Source organism: Oncorhynchus kisutch, linkage group LG13 (genome assembly GCF_002021735.2).
Source record: "Oncorhynchus kisutch isolate 150728-3 linkage group LG13, Okis_V2, whole genome shotgun sequence".
Lineage (NCBI taxonomy): Eukaryota > Metazoa > Chordata > Actinopteri > Salmoniformes > Salmonidae > Oncorhynchus > Oncorhynchus kisutch.
In genome coordinates this window covers 24,532,047-24,552,281 of record NC_034186.2, presented here as the reverse complement: position 1 = coordinate 24,552,281, position 20,235 = coordinate 24,532,047, and the positions used below count along the sequence as shown (strand labels likewise).

The 20,235-nt window shown below is 43.9% G+C and overlaps 1 protein-coding gene across 2 annotated transcripts; it reads right to left on the bottom strand.

Annotated features, from left to right (window-relative positions):
- Window positions 1-8,150: 8,150 nt before the first annotated feature.
- On the bottom strand, window positions 8,151-19,414 carry LOC109901595 (GTP-binding protein REM 2). 2 transcript variants are annotated; one of them, XM_020497597.2, is made up of 6 exons: window positions 19,247-19,414; window positions 19,079-19,132; window positions 18,036-18,351; window positions 17,776-17,849; window positions 10,604-10,781; window positions 8,151-8,852 (listed from the first exon to the last, which is right to left on the bottom strand). In XM_020497597.2, exons 2-6 carry the CDS (start codon window positions 19,130-19,132, stop codon window positions 8,560-8,562), a joined length of 915 nt encoding a protein of 304 aa, XP_020353186.1. In that variant the 5' UTR covers window positions 19,247-19,414; the 3' UTR covers window positions 8,151-8,559. The 2 variants fall into 2 exon arrangements, with proteins under 2 accessions (XP_020353186.1, XP_020353187.1); XM_020497598.2 differs by lacking the exon at window positions 19,079-19,132.
- Between the last annotated feature and the right edge of the window lie 821 nt (window positions 19,415-20,235).

Genomic DNA, 20,235 nt, shown 5'->3' with positions numbered 1-20,235 from the left:
AGGGTTCTTCTTTGTGGAGAAGGACAAAACCCTGCGCCTGTGTATCGACCTCCTGGGGCTGAATGACATCACGGTTAAAAAAACGTTACCCTCTACCACTCATCTCCTCGGCTTTCGAGCCTCTCCAGGGGGCAAATACTTCTCAAAGTTGGACCTTCGGAAACACCTACCATCTGGTTCAGAGACAGGAAGGAGATGAATGGAAGACAGCTTTAAACATGGCTAGCAGGCACTACGAGTACCTTGTTATGCCATTCAGACTGATCAATGCTCCCGCAGTTGTCTAGGCCCTAGTCAACAATATGCTCCATGACATGTTGAACCGGTTCGTGTTTGTCTACCTTGACGACATCCTTGTTTTTTCCCGGTCAGTTCAAGAACTCGTCCTCCACGTAAGACAGGTCCTTCAGCATCTCCTGGAGAACCAGCTTTTGGTTAAAGCAGAAAATTATGAATTCCATCACTCCAACATCTCCTTCCTAGGGTAGGCCATTGCTGCTGGAAATATTAAGATGGACTCTGACAAGGTGAGAGCGGTGGTGGATTGGTCTCAAACCACCTTGAGAGTGCAGCTGCAACGTTTCCTGGGTTTTGCTCATTTCTACCGCCGCTTACTCCCGGGTTACAGCACCTTAGCTTTCGTGATGGAGGTTGACACCTCAGACGTCGGAGTGGGGGCTGTCCTGTCCCAGCATTCTGCCCAGGACCAAAAGCTGCATCCCTGCTCTTTCCTTTCCCATTGTCTTAACCCCGCTGAGAGAAACTACGACGTGGGAAATCGAGAACTACTTGCGTCAAAATGGTGTTGGAGGAGTGGAGGCTCTAGGCAAGCTCGATGGGCCCTGCTATTATGGGTAATTTTCCAGTACATGTATTGTGAAATCTTAAAGTAGTAAACAGAATCATTATGGGTTTAAGGGAAGCTAGTACATTATCTTATAATTATCCTCACACATGCACCTGCATTATGTGTGTATATGTGTATTATTTTTTGTATCATTACTATGGTCACGCCACCAATAAAATCTACGTCCTGGAGTATGTACTAATAAGAGGAGGGGAAACCAAGTAACGATGGGCTTAGATAAATTAGAAGTAAGACTAGGAAACAATAGTGGCAGAAAGCCAAAAGGTTTTGGTCATTTACATAAAGAGGAGTGACTATATATGATGTGTCAAACTGAAACTGTATATAAAGAGATCTCCGAGTCTGGGACCGGCAATTGCCCGCGGAACAGCTCGGCTTGTTACTTTGAAATAAAGCCTATTCTGAACTCACAAACTCCAGTGTTTAAGATATATTTTTAAGAACTATTTCCACGACACTATTCACTCAGTTCAACTGTACCATCTCCTACCGTCCGGGGTCCAAGAATGTGAAGCCGGATGCGCTCTCACGCCTCTATAGCCCCGCTGCTACACCGTTGGACCCAGAGACCACCCTCCCTACCTCTTGTCTAGCGGCTGCGCTCATCTGGGGTATAGAGAACCAGGTCCGTGAGGCGCAGCGTTCCCTGTGTGGTGGGGGGCGGCTAACCGGATGTTTGTCCTGGGCTCTGCCCTGTTCCCCGGTCCTGGAATGGGCTCGTTCCTCCAGACTTGCCTGCCATCCTGGCTCCCGTCGAACCCTGGCCTCTCATGACAACGTTTTTGGTGGCCCACCATAGTTCCTGATGTCTCCGTGTTCGTCGCCGTCAGCACTGTGTGTGCTCAGAATAAGACTGCTCCGTCTGCCACCTGTTCCTCAATGCCCCTGGTCTTTATATATCCCTGGACTTCGTTACTGGTCTCCCTCCATCAGATCGCAACACCACCCCTCTTCTCAAGACCACCACCAGGTATCTGCGACAGGCGGACCGCCACCGGACCCCTGCCCTCCGCTATCGTCTCGGGCAGAGGCTATGGCTGTCCATTCGGGATCTGCTCCTCCGGGTGGATTCCCATAAACTTTCCCCCCATTTTATCTGCCTTTTCCAAATCTCTAAGATTCTTAGCCCCTCTGCTGTTCGTCTTCTGTTGCCCCGCACCCTCCGTATACATCCCAATTTTCACATGTCTAGGATTATACTTCTGTCTTACAGCCCTTTGTCTCCTGATTTCTGTTTGTCTGTTGCCATTTCGTCTTGTTTCATTTTGGTTCTGAGCTTTCTGCCTGCCCTGACCCTGAGCATGCCTGCCGTTCTGTACCTGCCTGATTCTGACCTGGTTTATGAACTTCTGCCTGCCCTGACCCTGAGCTGTCTTCCGTCCTGTACCTGTCGGACCTGGTTACAAACCTCTGCCTGTCCTTTGCCTGCCCCTGTGTTATAATAAATTATCTGAGAACTGAACCATCCGCCTCCTGTGTCTGCATCTGGGTCAAAACCTCTTTTTGCTTTGTCATTATGGGTTATTGTGTGTAGATTGATGAGGGGAATAAGGCTGCAATGTAACACAACGTGGAAAAAGTCAAGGGGTCTAAATACATTCCCGAATGCACTTGTATTTCCTGTTGGACATACATTATTAAGAGTAACACATTTACACACATTTATCATAAATGTTTTTATTAGCTAGAATTTCAAGTGGTGACAATATCACAGACACTATCAAGAATGCAAGATCATCTTGATAGTGTTTATTAAGCATATATTTTCCCAAATTACACAAGCCACTGAAAAATTCATTTTACAAATGTTTAAAAATGTAGGTTTTGGAGCAAATCTCTGGCTTGGATTGTAGAATAGATATTATTTTTTAGACATCTGTACTGCCTTATCTTCTGTTATTTGTTTACTTTGAGTAGAAACGTCAAATGCTGTTTTAGGCTTGTGATCTTTTCCCTGGTCATCCACCCAGATCTCTCCTGACTTGGCATACTTGATGGCTTTGTTAGCGGTGATGATGAAGGATCTAGGCTGTTCAATTAAATTAACTGCCTTGTAGTTTTGGAAGAGATATCCATTGTCTGTTTTTCCAGTGACAAACATGACCTCGAAGGCAGGGCAGTCGATGTAGTCTCTCGCTGGGATGAATTGGATGGAAACATCTTTACTGCGAGCGAAGTTCAACGTTGATGCTGTTGTAGCTCTGGCATGGGTGTCCATGAGCCCTATACGGATTTCTCCACCAATGTCAACAGTGGTGTCTTGGAGTTCCAACTTTGACTTTTTGCAGAAAATCTTAATGTTGTCGTCTGTTGCATTGGCAATGTGGGTACCTGTATTTCCCATTGCTGCAGCTGTGAGAAACATAATAATTATTTGATGAACAGTACACTAACAAAAATGTGATTGTTGTGATCTGTGAACTGACACTTTTAAACCACTGTAATCAAGTATTCAAGTGTAAAAAGCAGATATACATAGAGAGGGAAAATGGGACAGAGAGGATTAATAAAGATAACACATCTATATGAATTGGACAATTAGAAGAAGACTACTCACCTGGTTGGATTCAAAATCAGGTGATGAACTGAAGAGGCGTTTCAGAGTGTGATTCAGGAGCAATACCTCTATCTAGACACATCACTGGGTTTATATAGATCACATTCTTCCTCTTTTACTCTTTCTATCAGATTTTTGAGAAACAAGAAGTCTTGTCATGTCCTGATAAGGATTAAATCATCTCCTGTTCTTCATTATCATTTGACTCTGTGATGAAAAACAAGATGTTGCCAAAGTTTCAGAACTTGACTGCTGTACATTAGGGTTACATATTCAATCTAACTGTCATCATTTGTTGTTAACTATGTGGGGTGGTCCATTTGAGATAAAACATACATTTGGAAGTGAAAATCACTTTATATTATAAGATGTGAGTGCAGTTTGACATTTATCTCAGTTGAATGTGACGTTTATGACAACTGGGTAGTTATTTTCAGTTGTGTGGCAGTTGGGCAGTGACTTTTTTCCCAAGTGACTGAATTTCTTGCTTGAAGAAATGTAATTATTTTTTATTTTTTTTCCTAATAGTAAATTAAGTAGAGAGGAGATTCAGCAACACTTGGAGGACAATGGGATTAAATACAAAGATTGCCAAAAGTAGAACCAACGCGGCATTGACCCTTCCCTCATATACATTAAGGAAATACTTCCTACCCATATTTGACTATGGCAATATAATGTATTGTAGTGTAATTGTAATTGTAAATTGTAATTTGTAATTTGTAATTGTAGTGTAATTGTAGTGTATTGTAATTATTAGATTCTGTAACATGTATAATGAATTAGAATGATAAACTTCAGTCTAATAAGGTTTGGTCGAGACAAGTAGAAATGTGTGTGTGTGTGTGTGACTAAGAAAATAGCGAGAACAATTAAACTGTGTATGACCTGACCTGGCTAGAACTCTAAGAAATTTGACATGTGTTACCTCATTTTTATATCCCAGTGAAATAGAAAGCCATGAAAGGCCACAATACAGTTCCTTAAACTGAGATTAATTTTGAAAAGTAGAATGTTAATGCAGAGTACATTTCTTGTTAATTGTATTTATAAGAATCATTAGGGTTGACAAATAATTTTGACACCTTGTCACGTTCTGACCTTTATTTCCTGTGTTTTGTATTTAGTTAGTATGGTCAGGGCGTGAGTTGGGTGGGCAGTCTATGTTTGATTTTCTATGATTTGGGGTTTCTATGTTTCGGCCTAGTATGGTTCTCAATCAGAGGCAGGTGTCATTAGTTGTCTCTGATTGAGAATCATACTTAGGTAGCCTGGGTGTCACTGTGTGTTTGTGGGTGATTGTTCCTGTCTTTGTGTTTGCACCAGATGGGACTGTTTTAGGTTTTCTCACATTTGTTGTTTTTGTTAGTTATCTCATGTGTAGTTTCTTTATAAATTAAAGAATATGAATAACCACCACGCTGCGCTTTGGTCCGCCTCTCCTTCAGATGAAGAACCATTACACACCTATCTGTTTTTTTGCTTGTTAAATAAAGCTTTTCTCTGAGCAATTGTTACACTATAAAATAATAGAATTTCCCCACAACAAAATTGCATACAAAATGACTATAGCTCTGTTTTTTTTTGCTCATCTTTATCATGGGTGCCAATAATTTCAGATGTGACTGCATGTATGCATGCTGCTACCTCCACATTATGTGTTCAATCTTGACATACAGTGCCTTGCGAAAGTATTCGGCCCCCTTGAACTTTGCGACCTTTTGCCACATTTCAGGCTTCAAACATAAAGATATAAAACTGTATTTTTTTTGTGAAGAATCAACAACAAGTGGGACACAATCATGAAGTGGAACGACATTTAATGGATATTAACTTTTTTAACAAATCAAAAACTGAAAAATTGGGCGTGCAAAATTATTCAGCCCCCTTAAGTTAATACTTTGTAGCGCCACCTTTTGCTGCGATTATAGCTGTAAGTCGCTTGGGGTATGTCTCTATCAGTTTTGCACATCGAGAGACTGACATTTTTTCCCATTCCTCCTTGCAAAACAGCTCGAGCTGTTCTTTGTATATTTGTAGGCCACACTATTTACCTAGATAGTTTTCATCTATATTTTTGTAGCTGTCTATTTACCCCAACAAACCGATGCTGTCACTAAGACTGCACTCAATGAGCTGTATAAGGCCATAAGCAAACAAGAAAATGCTCATCCAGTGGCAGTGCTCCAAGTGCCCGGGGATTTAAATGCAGGGAAACTTAAATCCTTTTTACCTAATTTCTACCAGCATGTTAAATGTGCAACCAGAAGAAAAAGAACTCCAGACAACCTTTACTCCACACACAGAGAAGTGTACAAAGCTCTCCCTCGCCCTCCATTTGGCCAATCTGACCATAATTCTATTCTCCTGATTCCTGCTTACAAGCAAAAACTAAAGCAGGAAGCACCAGTGAATAAATAAGTGGACAGATGACGCAGATGCTAAGCTACAGGACTGTTTTGCTAGCACAGACTGGAATATGTTCCGGGATTCTTCCGATGGCATTGAGGAGTACACCACATCTGTCACTGGCTTCATCAATAAGTGCATCGATGACGTCCCCCCACAGTGACTGTATGTACATACCCCAACCAGAAGCCATGGATTACAGGCAACATCTACACTGAGCTCAAGGGTAGAGCTGCAGCTTTCAAGGAGTGGGACGCTAAGCCGGACCCTTATAAGAAATCCCGCAATGCCCTCAGACAAACCACCAAACAAGCAAAACATCAATACAGGACTAAGATTGAATTGTACTATACCGGCTCCGACGCTCGTAGGATGTGTCAGGGCTTGCAAACTATTACAGACTAGAAAGAGAAGCACAGCCGTGAGCTACCCAGTGACACGAGCCAACCAGACGAGCTAAATTACTTCTATGCCTGCTTCGAGGCAAGCAACACTGAAGCATGCATGAGAGCATCAGCTGTGCTGGACGACTGTGTGATCACGCTCTCCGTAGCCAATGTGACTAAGACCTTTAAACAGGTCAACATTCACAAGGCCGCAGGCCAGACAGATTACCAGGACGTGTACTCCGAGTATGCGCTGACCAACTGGCAAGTGACTTTACTGACATTTTCGAACTGTCTGACTGAGTATGGAATACCAACATGTTTCAAGCAGACCACCATAGTCCCTGTGCCCAAGAACACTAAGGTAATCTGCCTAAATGACTACCGACCTGTAGCGCTCATGTCTGTAGCCATGAAGTGCTTTGAAAGGTTGGTCATGGCTCACATCAACACCATTATCCCAGAAACTCTAGACCCACTCCAATTTGCATTCCGCCACAACAGATCCACGGATGATGCAATAGAAACCCTAGACCCACTCCAATTTGCATTCCGCCCCAACAGATCCATGGATGATGCAATCTCTATTGCACTCCACACGGTCTTTTCCCACTTGGACAAAAGGAACACCTACATGAGAATGCTATTCATTGACTACAGCTCAGCCAACGATGCAGGCGGCTGCCGACTGACTGATCTACAAATCACCTTGCATCAACTACTCATTATTTGTTGATCCGTCAGTGAGTCACAATTTACCCATGATATATTACAGTTTTGATGCTCTCAAACACAACCATTAAGTGTTACACCCCATTCCCACGCTTTTTTCTGATCGGGGAGAGAACACTCTGGACTACTTATTGTCCATTTTTTTTCAATGGTAAACGGCAGGTTAAGGTTAGGAAAAGGGTTAAGGTTAGCTGAAATGCTAAAAAGTAATTTGTTAATTTGACAAAAGCTGGATCACCATAGTTATCCACCATCTTTGCTTCTGTTTGCCCTGAAAATCGGGTGTGGGAACTCCGCTCAGGCATTTATTTTACACCTGCTTCGTCGTGAGTAGAAAAGGTATTCTATGACAAAACAGTATGCTGGTTCAGTGTGCTATCTGACCACAGGGGGGAGCCTGTTGCCTGTTTCAGGTATCCAGTATCTAGTATCCACCCCCATTGCTCCCAGCCAGGGGTTTGGAGCCAAGGGAATGAGTCACAAAGAAAATATGATTTCATGCCACCATTTAAAGGTGGTGATTTTTCCAACTCTGTTTCTTCCTGATTACAGAAGTGCTCTCCCATTCTCTTTGATGAAGTCCATGACAATGATATGAAGACCCATGATGATATACTCTGTTTCTATGCTTGCTCTTCAATAGTGTGGGTGTGAGTGGGATTGAATGGAGAGTGGAACTAAGGGTAGTACAGTGGTGCTGTGTGATACTGATATCTGACAAAGTGCCATCTGGCACTCCTCCTCCCCAAAATAAACACATTCTGAAATGTAATTAATTCTCCTTAAAGTGTACCCTAATTTTATAAGGGAAATGTTGAACACAAAATTCATATGGCACAAAGATTCTGTCTCCTTGACAACAGTAACCTGGCAATGATCACTCTACATACAATAAATCCTGGCTCCATTCTCCATCGCCTCAATCCTTCTATTTTATGCCTTTTCTAAGTTTAGTCTTTCTCTGGCCCTTTCTCTACCCCCTCTCTGTATCCCCATGGATACAAGATTGTCTGGATACTAAAAAAAGCAAGTGAATCGTCAAAATCTGAATCACTGTGAAAACCATGTTATATCAGGGCTGCTACTGTGATTGCTCTCTTGCACTTGCAAAAAGCATGCAATTAAGTTTCTGGGCTTTGAAGTATCACAACACACAGAGATACATAACCAGATAAAAAAGAGTCACTTTCCTTTCTCATGACTTCTCAGAGTATTTTATTTGGCCCTCAATGAAATCACATGGGAATAGAGATGGAGAATCAGTCAAACTACTGCAGTATGATGCTTAGGGTTGTATTTACAGCTAATTCTCTATTCTCTATGGTTCTCTACTACAACATTTCTGCATGAATCAACCCAGATACATCCATCGCTCCTTTAATGCCATTCTCTCTTCCTGGTCTTCTCTGCTTCATCCACGTGTCATCCCCATTACTGTATCCTCCTCTCATCACTCACTTTTACATTCACTTTTCTCTTCACCATAATTTACCTCTTTGAACCCCTCTATTTTGCAATTGCTTACATTCTATTTCCCTCTTGCTCGCTCTCTAGCCACCCCTCTCTCTTTCTATACATCCCTCATTCTATACTTCCCTCATCCCTGATCACAGGGCTCCCAGGTCATGGCAGGAGCGGGACTTCTGTCTGAAGAACTTGCCCCCGTCTCGTTCCCTCTCACGGGGGTAGCGTGGGACCAGGCTAGCAAGGAAACGCTTGGCCCGGTGGGTGATGCTCTCCAGGCCGCCAGCCATGTCGTGCCCATAGGCCCCTGGGGGCACCGGACTGAGGCCTCTGGCTAACCTCACAGCAGACTCCAGGAGCTCCACTGTGCGGTGGTCCAGAGAGGTTGACATTTCCACATACAGACAGTCAAACAGAGTAGCACTGGTGAAGGCCTCTGAGAGAGAGAGAGAGCGAGAGAGAATAAGCACAGTTGTCAGTGGTAAATGCATTACCCATTTAGGATGAGGGCATTGCGGATGAGATTGGGTACACGGTGATGTGCTGTTGTCACAGGTTCATCCATATTAGTTACATGTTGAAGCACCTCTTATTCTCTTATTGTGCTGTGACTCAGCCCAGCTCCCCTCTGGTTGACCTCAGGAACACTACAATATAAACATCCCTGCCTCTCTGGATTTTTTTTTGTCATTACTGACTACTTCCCCTTAGAAAAACACAAACACATAATTGAATGCATTTATTCAAAAGATGGAAAAAGCACATATTAAAGAGTGCAAGAGTGCAACACAGAAATCACGGGGAATGAGAAGCCAGATGATGAAAGATGATGAGAAGCAATTGCCCAAATTTGTCTTAATTAAAATCTTATTTGTTAGAGAGATAAAATTATCCCTGACAGCAGAGGAAGAGAGAACCAGTATAGTTCATGTTTTTTTCTTCTGTGCACGCTCGTTCAGCTATATTATAAAGCGAGAAGGAAGTGAGTTTTCACCCAGTTCCTGTGAAAGTAATTATGCAGAAAGCCTTGCTCTGCTCTCTGCCTCATAATAAGTCAAAGGCCACACGGATCTGAGGTTACACAACACTCATAACATGATCCCAAAAACAGCCAGGCCTGAGGAGCTGCAGTCTGGAGCAACACACATCACATAGACAGGTGGGGGTGAAAGAAAGTTTTGTGTTCATGTGTGTTATAGGTTGTGGTGACCATACAGCCAAGCTCAGATGCGTCTTCTTAACACACCACACAGCCATATCCTCAGTTGATATGTACATCTAGATGAATAGATTAATGCGTATTTTTATTTATGTTTGATTTTATATCACCTTTATTTAACCAGGTAGGCCAGTTGAGAACAAGTTCTCATTTACATGGCCAAGATAATGGCCAAGATAAAGCAAAGCAGTGCGACAAAAACAACACAGAGTTACACATGGGATAAACAAACATACAGTCAATAACACAATAGAAAAATCTGTATACAGTGTGTGCAGGAGGTAAGGAAATAAATAGGCCAATAAATAGGCCAATAGTAATTACAATTTACACTGGAGTGATATATGTGCAGCGATCGGTAAGCTGCTCTGACAGCTGACGCTTAAAGTTAGTGAAGGAGATATAAGTCTCCAGCTTCAGTGATTTTTGCAATTCATTCCAGTCACTGGCAGCAGAGAACTGGAAGGAAAGGCATCCAAAGGAGGTGTTAGCTTTGGGGATGACCAGTGAAATATACCTGCTGGAGCGTGTGCTACGGGTGGGTGTTGCTATGGTGACCAGTGAGCTGAGATAAGGAGGAGCTTTACCAAGCAAAGATTTATAGATGACCTGGATCCAGTGGGTATGTTCTTCGTATCTCATGCAAAGTTCTCAGCACGCACAGTCCCTTCCTCCCATACTCCCACACTGCACTGCAGCTGAAATGCTGTGCCACTTTCTGTCTATATTCCTATATTTCTCCCTTCACCGCAGTACCCTGCAGAGATACAGCATAAAACTCAACCTGTCGACACACTGGGTGGAGATGGCAGGCAGAGACATGGCAATGAGAGAAGAGAGCATCTATAGGAATAGATCATCTGTAGGGAAAGGTATACACTATGGAATACTGCAGGTTAAGGTTGCAGCGACAAAGGGCGACCACTCTACCACTGTGCTGTAACAAAGAGGGGGCCAATCTGCCTCACCTTGAGCGCTGACCTCGCGCGAACGGACCAGGTCACTCTTGTTGCCCACGAGGATGATGGGAGTTTGTGGCTGCGTCTCCCTGAGGAGGAGGCGAAGTTGGGCGGTGCGGTGGAAACTACGCCTGTCCGTGACAGAGAACACCAGGACACACACCTCACACTGCAGAGCAGACAGGTCCTGAGAGAGAGAGGAAGAGAGATCACCACAACCATACCGCTTTACCTTCCATTTAGTCATAGGAATTTTAATGAGAATAAACTTCTGTTTATATGTAATTATATGTCATTTATACCTGGCTCTAACATGGGTTCTGTGTCCTGATCTTGTCCACATTCTGATTATGCCCACATTTTCAGAAATGTGTATACTCATGGTATTAAAACGTGTCTCATATCCATCCACTGTGTCTGCATTGTGACCAGATTTTCTGGTCCTTCCCTTTAAGAAAGTTATTTCACTGCTATATTTTCCAAACAATCTTTCATTATTTATTTTAAGACATATTGATGGCATATGTGAAGGGTGCCGCCTGTCAATGATTTTAGAGGGTGGGATAATGATGATTTAAATGTTTTCACTGTCCAGATCGGTCTACACTTGTACATCCAGACACAATGCATCTGACTACCTCAAGAGGTGGTCAAGAAGATCTGATCACAATCAGATCACAGTGCCTGTTTAATTGTCTACACCTATCAAAAAATGTGAGCACAATCAGAATGTGGACAAGATCATGTCAAAGGACGCATGTTCTAACCAGGTAGAAACTCGGGCTGGGAATTGCCAGAGACCTCATGATACAAAATTATCACGATAATTAGGTGTCGATACTATACATATTGCTGTTCTCAAGATTCTATAAGTATTGCAATTCGATACTGTAACGGCTGTTGGAAGGAGAGGACCAAGGTGCAGCGTGGTACGTGTTCATACTTTTATTTAAACTGAACACTGAATTAACAAAAATAACAAAGAGAACGAACGAAACGGAAACAGTTCTGTCTGGTGCAGACACAAAAACAGAAAACAACTACCCACAAAAACCCAGTGTTACGGGGTTCTTCTGTCGAAGGAGAGGCGGACCAATACGCAGCGTGGTTGAAGTTCATGTTTTTTTTTTTATAAGAAAAACTATACATGAACAAACTACAAAACAATAAATGTGAAAATCCGAAACCAGTCCTGTGTCGTACAAACACTGACACAGGAGACAATCACCCACACAACCCAACACCAAACAGGCTACCTAAATTTGGTTCCCAATCAGAGACAATGCCTAACACCTGCCTCTGATTGAGAACCATATCAGGCCAAACACAGACAAACTAGACACACAACATAGAATGCCCACTCAGATCACACCCTGACCAAACAAAACATAGAACATACAAAGCAAACTATGGTCAGGGTGTGACAGTACCCCCCCCCAAGGTGCGGACTCCGGCCGCAAAACCTGAACCTATTGGGGAGGGTCTGGGTGGGCATCTGTCCGCGGTGGCGGCTCTGGTGCTGGACGTGGCCCCCACTTCACCATTGTCTTAGTCCGCCCCATTGTCCGCTTCCGTGGTCTCCTAACCACGGCGACCCTTCTAAATGAACCCACTGGACTGAGGGGCAGCTCGGGACAGAGGGGCAGCTCGGGACAGAAGGGCAGCTCGGGACAGAAGGGCAGCTCGGGACAGAAGGGCAGCTCGGGACAGACTGACGACTCTGGCAGATCCTGGCTGAATGGCGGTTCTGGCAGCTCTGGCTGCTCCATGCAGACTGGCGGCTCTGGCTGCTCCATGCAGACTGGCGGCTCTGGCTGCTCCATGCAGACTGGCGGATCTGGCTGCTCCATGCAGACTGGCGGCTCTGGCTGCTCCATGCAGACTGGCGGCTCTGGCTGCTCCATGCAGACTGGCGGCTCTGGCTGCTCCATGCAGACTGGCGGCTCTGGCTGCTCCATGCAGACTGGCGGCTCTGGCTGCTCCATGCAGACTGGCGGCTCTGGCTGTTCCATGCGGACTGGCTGCTCTGGCTGCTCCATGCAGACTGGCGGCTCTGGCTGCTCCATGCAGACTGGCGGCTCTGGCTGCTCCATGCAGACTGGCGGCTCTGGCTGCTCCATGCAGACTGGCGGCTCTGGCTGCTCCATGCAGACTGGCGGCTCTGGCTGCTCCATGCAGACTGGCAGCTCTGGCTGCTCCATGCAGACTGGCAGCTCTGGCTGCTCCATGCAGACTGGCAGCTCTGGCTGCTCCATGCAGACTGGCAGCTCTGGCAGCTCCTTGCAGACTGGCAGCTCCTTGCAGACTGACAGCTCTGGCAGCGCTGGACAGGTGGGAGACTCCGGCAGCACTGGCGAGGAGGAAGGCTCCGGCAGCGCTGTAGAGGAGGAAGGCTCCGGCAGCGCTGTAGAGGAGGAAGGCTCCGGGCAAGCGCTGGACAGGCGGGAGACTCCGGCAGCGCTGGCGAGGAGGAAGACTCCGGCAGCGCTGGCGAGGAGGAAGACTCCGGCAGCGCTGGCGAGGAGGAAGGCTCCGGCAGCGCTGGACAGGCGGGAGCACCTGTAGGGATGAGACTGAGAGACAGCCTGGTGCGGGGGGCTGCCACCGGAGGGCTGGTGCTTGGAGGTGGTACCGGATAGACCGGACCGTGCAGGCGCACTGGAGCTCTTGAGCACCCAGCCTGCCCAACCTTACCTGGTTGAATGCTCCCGGTCGCCCTGCCAATGCGGCGAGGTGGAATAGCGCGCAATGGGCTATGCAGGCGAACCGGGGACACCATGCGCAAGGCTGGTGCCATGTAAGCCGGTCCAAGGAGACGCACTGGAGACCAGATGCGTAGAGCCGGCTTCATGGCACTTGGCTCGATGCCCACTCTAGCCCGGCCGATACGCGGAGCTGGAATGTACCGCACCGGGCTATGCACCCGCACTGGGGACACCGTGCGCTCCACAGCATAACACGGTGCCTGCCCGGTCTCTCTAGCCCCCCGGTAAGCACAGGAAGTTGGCGCAGGTCTCCTACCTGGCTTTGCCACACTTCCTGTGTGCCCCCCCAATACATTTTTGGGGCTGACTCTCGGGCTTCCATCCACGCCGCCGTGCTGCCTCCTCATACCAGCGCCTCTCCGCCTTCACCACCTCCAGCTCTTCTTTGGGGCGGTGATATTCTCCAGGCTGTGCCCAGGGTCCTTTTCCATCCACCTCATCCTCCCATGTCCAGTACTCCTCGCACTGCTCCTGCTACCGCTGCCTGTCACCACGCCGCTTGGTCCTGTTGTGGTGGGTGATTCTGTTACGGGGTTCTTCTGTCGAAGGAGAGGCAGACCAATACGCAGCGTCGTTGAAGTTCATGGTTTTTTAATAAGAAAAACTATACATGAACAAACTACAAAACAATAAACGTGAAAACCCGAAACCAGTCCTGTATGGTACAAACACTGACACAGGAGACAATCACCCACAAAACCCAACACCAAACAGGCTACCTAAATATGGTTCCCAATCAGAGACAATGACTAACACCTGCCTCTGATTGAGAACCATATCAGGCCAAACACAGAAACAGACAAACTAGACACACAACCTAGAATGCCCACTCAGATCACACCCTGACCAAACAAAACATAGAACATACAAAGCAAACTATGGTCAGGGTGTGACACCCAGTGGGAAAAAGCTACCTAAGTATGGTTCTCAATCAGAGACAACGATAGACATCTGCCTCTGATTGAGAACCACACCAGCCAAACAACAAAGAAATACAAAACATAAAAAATGAACATAGAATGCCCACCCTAGTCACACCCTGGCCTAACCAAAATAGAGAATAAAAGCCTCTCTATGGCCAGGGCGTGACAGATACTGTGATTTTATTCTGATTCGATGTTCCAAACATATTGCTCACCATATGTCCGCTGCAGAGGGACAAAAGAGAGCCATGAGAAAATCAGTTTTGATATGTAAATAGCTCGACTCCCCCCCCCCCCATTACAATGGGTATGTGGTTTGTGTCAACATTTTCCCACTGCTGTGCTGAGAGACTTTTAAATGACAGTCAGTAAGAACATGTCATTATAACTCTGGCATGATGAGTGCTCTATGACAGACAGAGTCATATCAAAGAGTGTGTGTACTTGTGTTTTTTTAACATTTCAAACAAACGATTGTTCTGGTGGTATGCAGTGAAAGCCTGCTGCCTGCAGCAGTCAAGAGTGTAAGTGAAGCCCTGTGCTCTTTCATTCTATGATTCCCTGCTGCCTAGAGACAAATTACCATACCACACCAACTGGGAACCACGTCAATTACTGATGACACACACAGAGAATACAATGAGACACACACACAAACACACACACTGGATACCCTTTGAGTGAATCCTTCATAAGTCACTGAAAACGCTTCAGGGACACTGTGTGAGCAAAGCTACATTTGATTTCTAAAATCGGAACTTAAGATTTCACTCTTGAGACTGCATCAAAAGGTTAACTCAAACTCCTCTGAACAGACGAGACAGAGCAGCATCACCAAGATCAGTATCTCCTAAAAGACAACCAAAGAACGTCAGTGATCCACTTACAGATGTAAGATCTTACTGTTTTTTTCAATCACTGCACATTGTATATTTCCAAAGTTCTTAAGTACAAAACTCTAAACGGATAGCACTTGTAATCCCCCTATCTTATAGGGGTTTCACACATCTTTCACCCCTGAGTCATTCATGGAAAATCTAAGTTTTCTGTGAAATACCATGAGAACATTTTGCTTAGTCACCAATACTGTACATCAGTGAATGATAGGCTCCATTTAGTCATTTTAACTACCATTTAATCCAATAGCAAGAAAGAATATTAGCGGGTAAATATAATTTTCCATACAGTATTTGACTAGAACTTGACATGCACAATTATTTTATCATTTGTATCCAATTGCATGTTGTGAGAATGTTGAGAAATATGTCAGTCTTACAGTTTCATTAACCTTATACAGTACATACAGTACCAGTCAAAAGTTTGAACACACCTACTCATTCACTATTATTATTCTACAATGTAGAAATGATTCTACAAAGTAGAAAATAGTACAAATAAAGAAAAACCCTGGAATGAGTAGGTGTGTTCAAAATTTTGACTGGTACTGTACATAGGGCTAATCATCAGAAATAGGGTATTGTACATCAGTTCACTACTGTAAAAATGTAGCACAGTGTTGTATGCCATTTCTGCCCCATGCATCATTTTAGAAGATCACCTTTTCTACGTGACTTGTAAACTGATACAGTATCGCCTGTCTCTCTGTTTGAAATTCATTAGCTTACAGTGCATCAATGAAATTCATATCAATGAAAGTCAGATAATGATTTGAATGTTGTTATATAAAAGTTACAACCCAGGTATTTCAGCAGTGCATTGTATACTGCACTATAATTCCAAATGGTAGCACATAGAGTGACTCTTTCCACTTTGTCCTATTGATGCAGTGGCTGATGGAGAATGATTATGTAGTATTTACAGCCACATCCATCCATAAATTGATGTAAAATGTATAAGATAAAATATAGAAATTGACAGTGTTCAGCAGTTAGCAAACTATATATGTTAACTAGGCACTACATGGTCCAGTAGTTATCAGTTTTGAACAGTTTAATTAAGTAATAGATAATTGTATTGTTAAAAAATGCAGGAAAATCCTATAAAAAGTCAAGTGAATATTGAAAAGCAGATACTTAGATTGAAAATGCATCCGAATTGAAGAGTGTGCAGATTTGGTGCAGTGAACAAGTGACTGTGAATTTATTTGTTGTACTCAGTAAATTGAAATGTGCTTAAAGTTTTGAAACATGAGCCATTTTGATGATCTGTTTTGATGTTCATGCTTAGAGTTATGAAAATGTACCACATACTTGTGAAAATTGCACCAAAGTGATAAAAAAAACACTGTAATTTGATCACCCTGTTATTGCAGGAACTCCGAACCTGTAGTGTAATCAAGGTTGAAAAAGGCTTCTAAAGTTTGTAATCATTTGCCCTAACAAAAATGTATCAACCCCTTCAAAAATGTCCATTAATTATAATCCACCCAATAATTCACATTTTGCTGATTAAGGTAAACGAAAAGGAAAGATACAACTTCACAAACTCTTGTGATTCCAGACTGGAGACCTCCTACAGAGAGATAATTTTGCAATACCCAACCTCCAGCTGAGTTAGAAAAAGCAGAAGGAAAAAAATGTCCCCAGTATGTCTGCTCAGTTCCCTCCCTCACCAGTGGTGGAAAAAGTACACAATTGTCATACTTGAGTAAAAGTAAAGATACCTTAACAGGAAATTACTCAAGTAAAAGTGAAAGTCACTCAGTAAAATATTACTTGAGTAAAAGTCTAAAAGTATTTGGTTTTAAATATACATAAGTATCAAAAGTAAATGTCATTGCAAAAATGTACTTAAGTATCAAAAGTAAAAGTAAAGTATAAATCATTTAAAATTCCTTATATTAAGCAAACCAGATGGCACAATTGTTAGTGTTTTTTATTTATTTATGGATAGCCATAGGCATGTCCAACACTCAGACATCATTCAGAAACAAAGCATTTGTGTTAAGTGAGTCAGCCGGATCAGAAGCTGTAGAGATTACCAGGGATGTACTCTTGATAAGTGTCTGAATTTGACCATTTCTGACCTGCTAAGCATTCAAAATGTAACGAGTACTTTTGGGTGTCTGTGAAAATGTAAGGAGTAAAAAGTACATCATTTTCTTTTGGAATGTAGTGAAGTAAAGGTAGACATTTTCAAAAAATATAAATAGTAAAGTAAAGTACAGATACCCCCAAAAAACTACTTAAGTAGTACTTTAAAGTATTTTTACTTAAATACTTTACACCACTGTCCCTCACACATCCATGAACACATGTGTTTGAAGCACGCTCAGGAGAAACAGAGGTAATCCTGTGGAAAATAACCTGATAATAGGCTTCCTTTCCAGCCAATCACAGACTCCCACAGGGGAATGTCATATTTCCACTGCTTAATCAAAGACAAGGAGATCTTTATGACTAAACATGAGAAAAACTACACCAAAACTCCCACATTAAAAGTTAACCCATGAGATAAGACAAGGGAGGAGGGTAAAGGAGTGGAAAGAGAAGGCTGGGGTAGAGTGGGGCCACAGAGATGTAGTTTGGCTCACCTGCCTCCAGTTGTCGTAGATAAGGATGGTGCAGTCCTCGTCGTCCACGGTAACAGTACGTACATAGCCCTCTCCTGAGGGAGAGACATAAGCAGGCAAGTTTCAGGTGGGAGATGAGGAGAAGAAGGCTTTTAGCTTATGTTAATTTACAAGACATACACATTGCTGGGATGTTATGCATTGCACACGCTCTACCTGTTAGTATCATAGGCCTATTTTTGTTGAAACACTGTCCAACATCCAAACATCAATCAATGTACCTTCAGAATCCACAGAAGCAGTTCTATCCGAATCTCCAGCCAAGGCGATAGCAAGGCTTGACTTGCCCACCCCATTTTGCCCCAGCAGGGCAATTCGAAAGGGCCCTTCAGAGGGGGGTCTCCCCTCTGCCGCTGAGGCGATGGTCTCATCCTTCGCCGGGCTGAAACTGATTGGAGGAGGAGAAGGTCCAGCCAACCCTGATGTCCAATCACAATCATCATGGACTGCTTCCTCTCGTCTGAGCTGGTGTTTGATTGGCACAGGGGTACTTCCTCTGCGTAAAGGTGGGGCACTGGACAGAGTCATACTGTCACACTAAAAGAGAGACAAATAAATAAATATACACATTACATTCACATACAACATGGACCAACAAGATTATGACTTTGTTCCACATTTCCATCAACATTCCACACTCTGTAGCAGTTTTCCACACAGACAGAAATTGTCAATTGTCTAGAAAGCAGGGAAGGTGTTATGGCGTCCGTGTGCATGCCTGTGCTTCCCAATGAACTACCTCAACCTCATCTGTCTCCAGGAAGACTTGACACCAATTGGACTGTAATAGGGAGTGGGCTAGTCACTCTCTACCTGACATGTTATCACTTTCAGTGTGATCCTGAAATAGAATGCTCTTATATTACTGTATCCCGCTTTGTATCTATGACCCCCATTAACACCTGCACTGTCCCTGCCTGTCTCCCCCTCTCTATCTCGCCATCTCCCTTTTTATTTTAATCTCTCTATATCTGCCTGTCTCTCGCTTCACAGAAACACACACATTAAGAGATGCAGAGAACCACTCAAGAACTAAATGGTATGCCCATGACAAATTTGATGTTAGTGAAATCTAAAGCTCAAAAATAAATAACTAATCAAAACCCTTCTATTGTGTCACCAGCACCTCCCACGTTTTGTCACTCACAGATGACAGATGTCTTGTGAGGCAACCATAAGGCAAACTATGACATATTTGCATCGATATAAACAGTTAAAAAGCTACGTGCTACCCGGCACATTGTGTTTAAACATCCCCGCCTACCTTAGCCAGTGTTTCCTCGATATTGATAATGTCTATGAGCGCATCTGTCTGCATCTGCAAAGTGAAATACACCGGTCAGAAATCGACTACCTACTCCCGAGCGTTTTCCCGCCCTCCCACTCATCTCACTCCCGCGCGCTCTACCTCAAAGCCACAGGATGATCTCACCTGGCACAAGACTCGCAGCACCAACAAAGTAAAAACGGTTCTCTCTCTCTTTTCCACTTTCTCTCTTTCTCTCTATTTCACGCGCGCTCAGAAACAAACATCACACGCACAGACTCAGAGGCTACACAGACAACACACTTCTCTCTCCCCCACAGTGTGCTTTCGTACAGTAAGTTAGGTCCTCCTGCAGTGTCTCTTCTGCATTATGACTCACTTACATGACGTGTAAATAAATGATCGTTGCCAGATTTTTATTTTCTTAGACAAAATTGATTTAGGCTATTGAATGTAAAGCTGCGTTGACTGGATTTTCCCTGTAGAGAAAATGTCATGTGGAGTCCATCTCTATAAAATGTTTGAATGCAGGAGCTACATGGGTCAGATAAAGCATAAATCATCATCTGTTGATAAGATGCTCATTTCACTCCACTCATTTCTATTTTGGATGCTGCAGATACTTGGAATAATAGGTGTACATTTCGGCACTAGGGCGCAGCAGAGTACAGTTTTGTCTTCCAGCACCTCTACCATGTATTGCCCTTTTGAGTGTGTGTTTGTGTGTGTGTGCACGTGTATATACATGTTTGTGTCTTTGGGCATTCAAAGTACTGTACATGTGTTCATACACATGTGCGTTTCTGCGGTCACTTTATCCCTTGGGCAGTAACCTCTAACATACTCTCTCGCTTGCTCTCTCTCTCACTCTCTGTCTGCCTCTCTCCTATTAGGCCTTCTTAGGCTATCTAAATCTTAGCACTGGGTTTCCTGTTGTTGGTGTTTCTTGTCTCTCTCTATCACACTCTCTGTAAATATTATTTTACACTAGGAGGAAAAAAGGGAGCAATTTTTAATCTCTGATATTTGCAAGCTGAGATTGTATGAATGTGAATTTATTTAAGCATCTCTGTAAAGTTTGTGTATTTCAACATATGTCGTGTTGTAAGTGAATGTAAGTGTGAGTGGCTGTGTGTAGCAGCGTGAGTAGGGTG

What these genes read in the sequence shown, in the direction of transcription:
- LOC109901595 (XM_020497597.2), bottom strand. Translation starts at nt 19,132, where the DNA reads ATGCAGACAGATGCGCTCATAGACATTATCAATATCGAGGAAACACTG. An exon ending in TGCTTCTGTGGATTCTGAAG is followed by an intron (nt 17,850 to 18,035) that starts GTACATTGATTG and finishes TCTCTCCCTCAG; the next exon opens with GAGAGGGCTATGTACGTACT. An exon ending in TCTACGACAACTGGAGGCAG is followed by an intron (nt 10,782 to 17,775) that starts GTGAGCCAAACT and finishes TCTCTCTCTCAG; the next exon opens with GACCTGTCTGCTCTGCAGTG.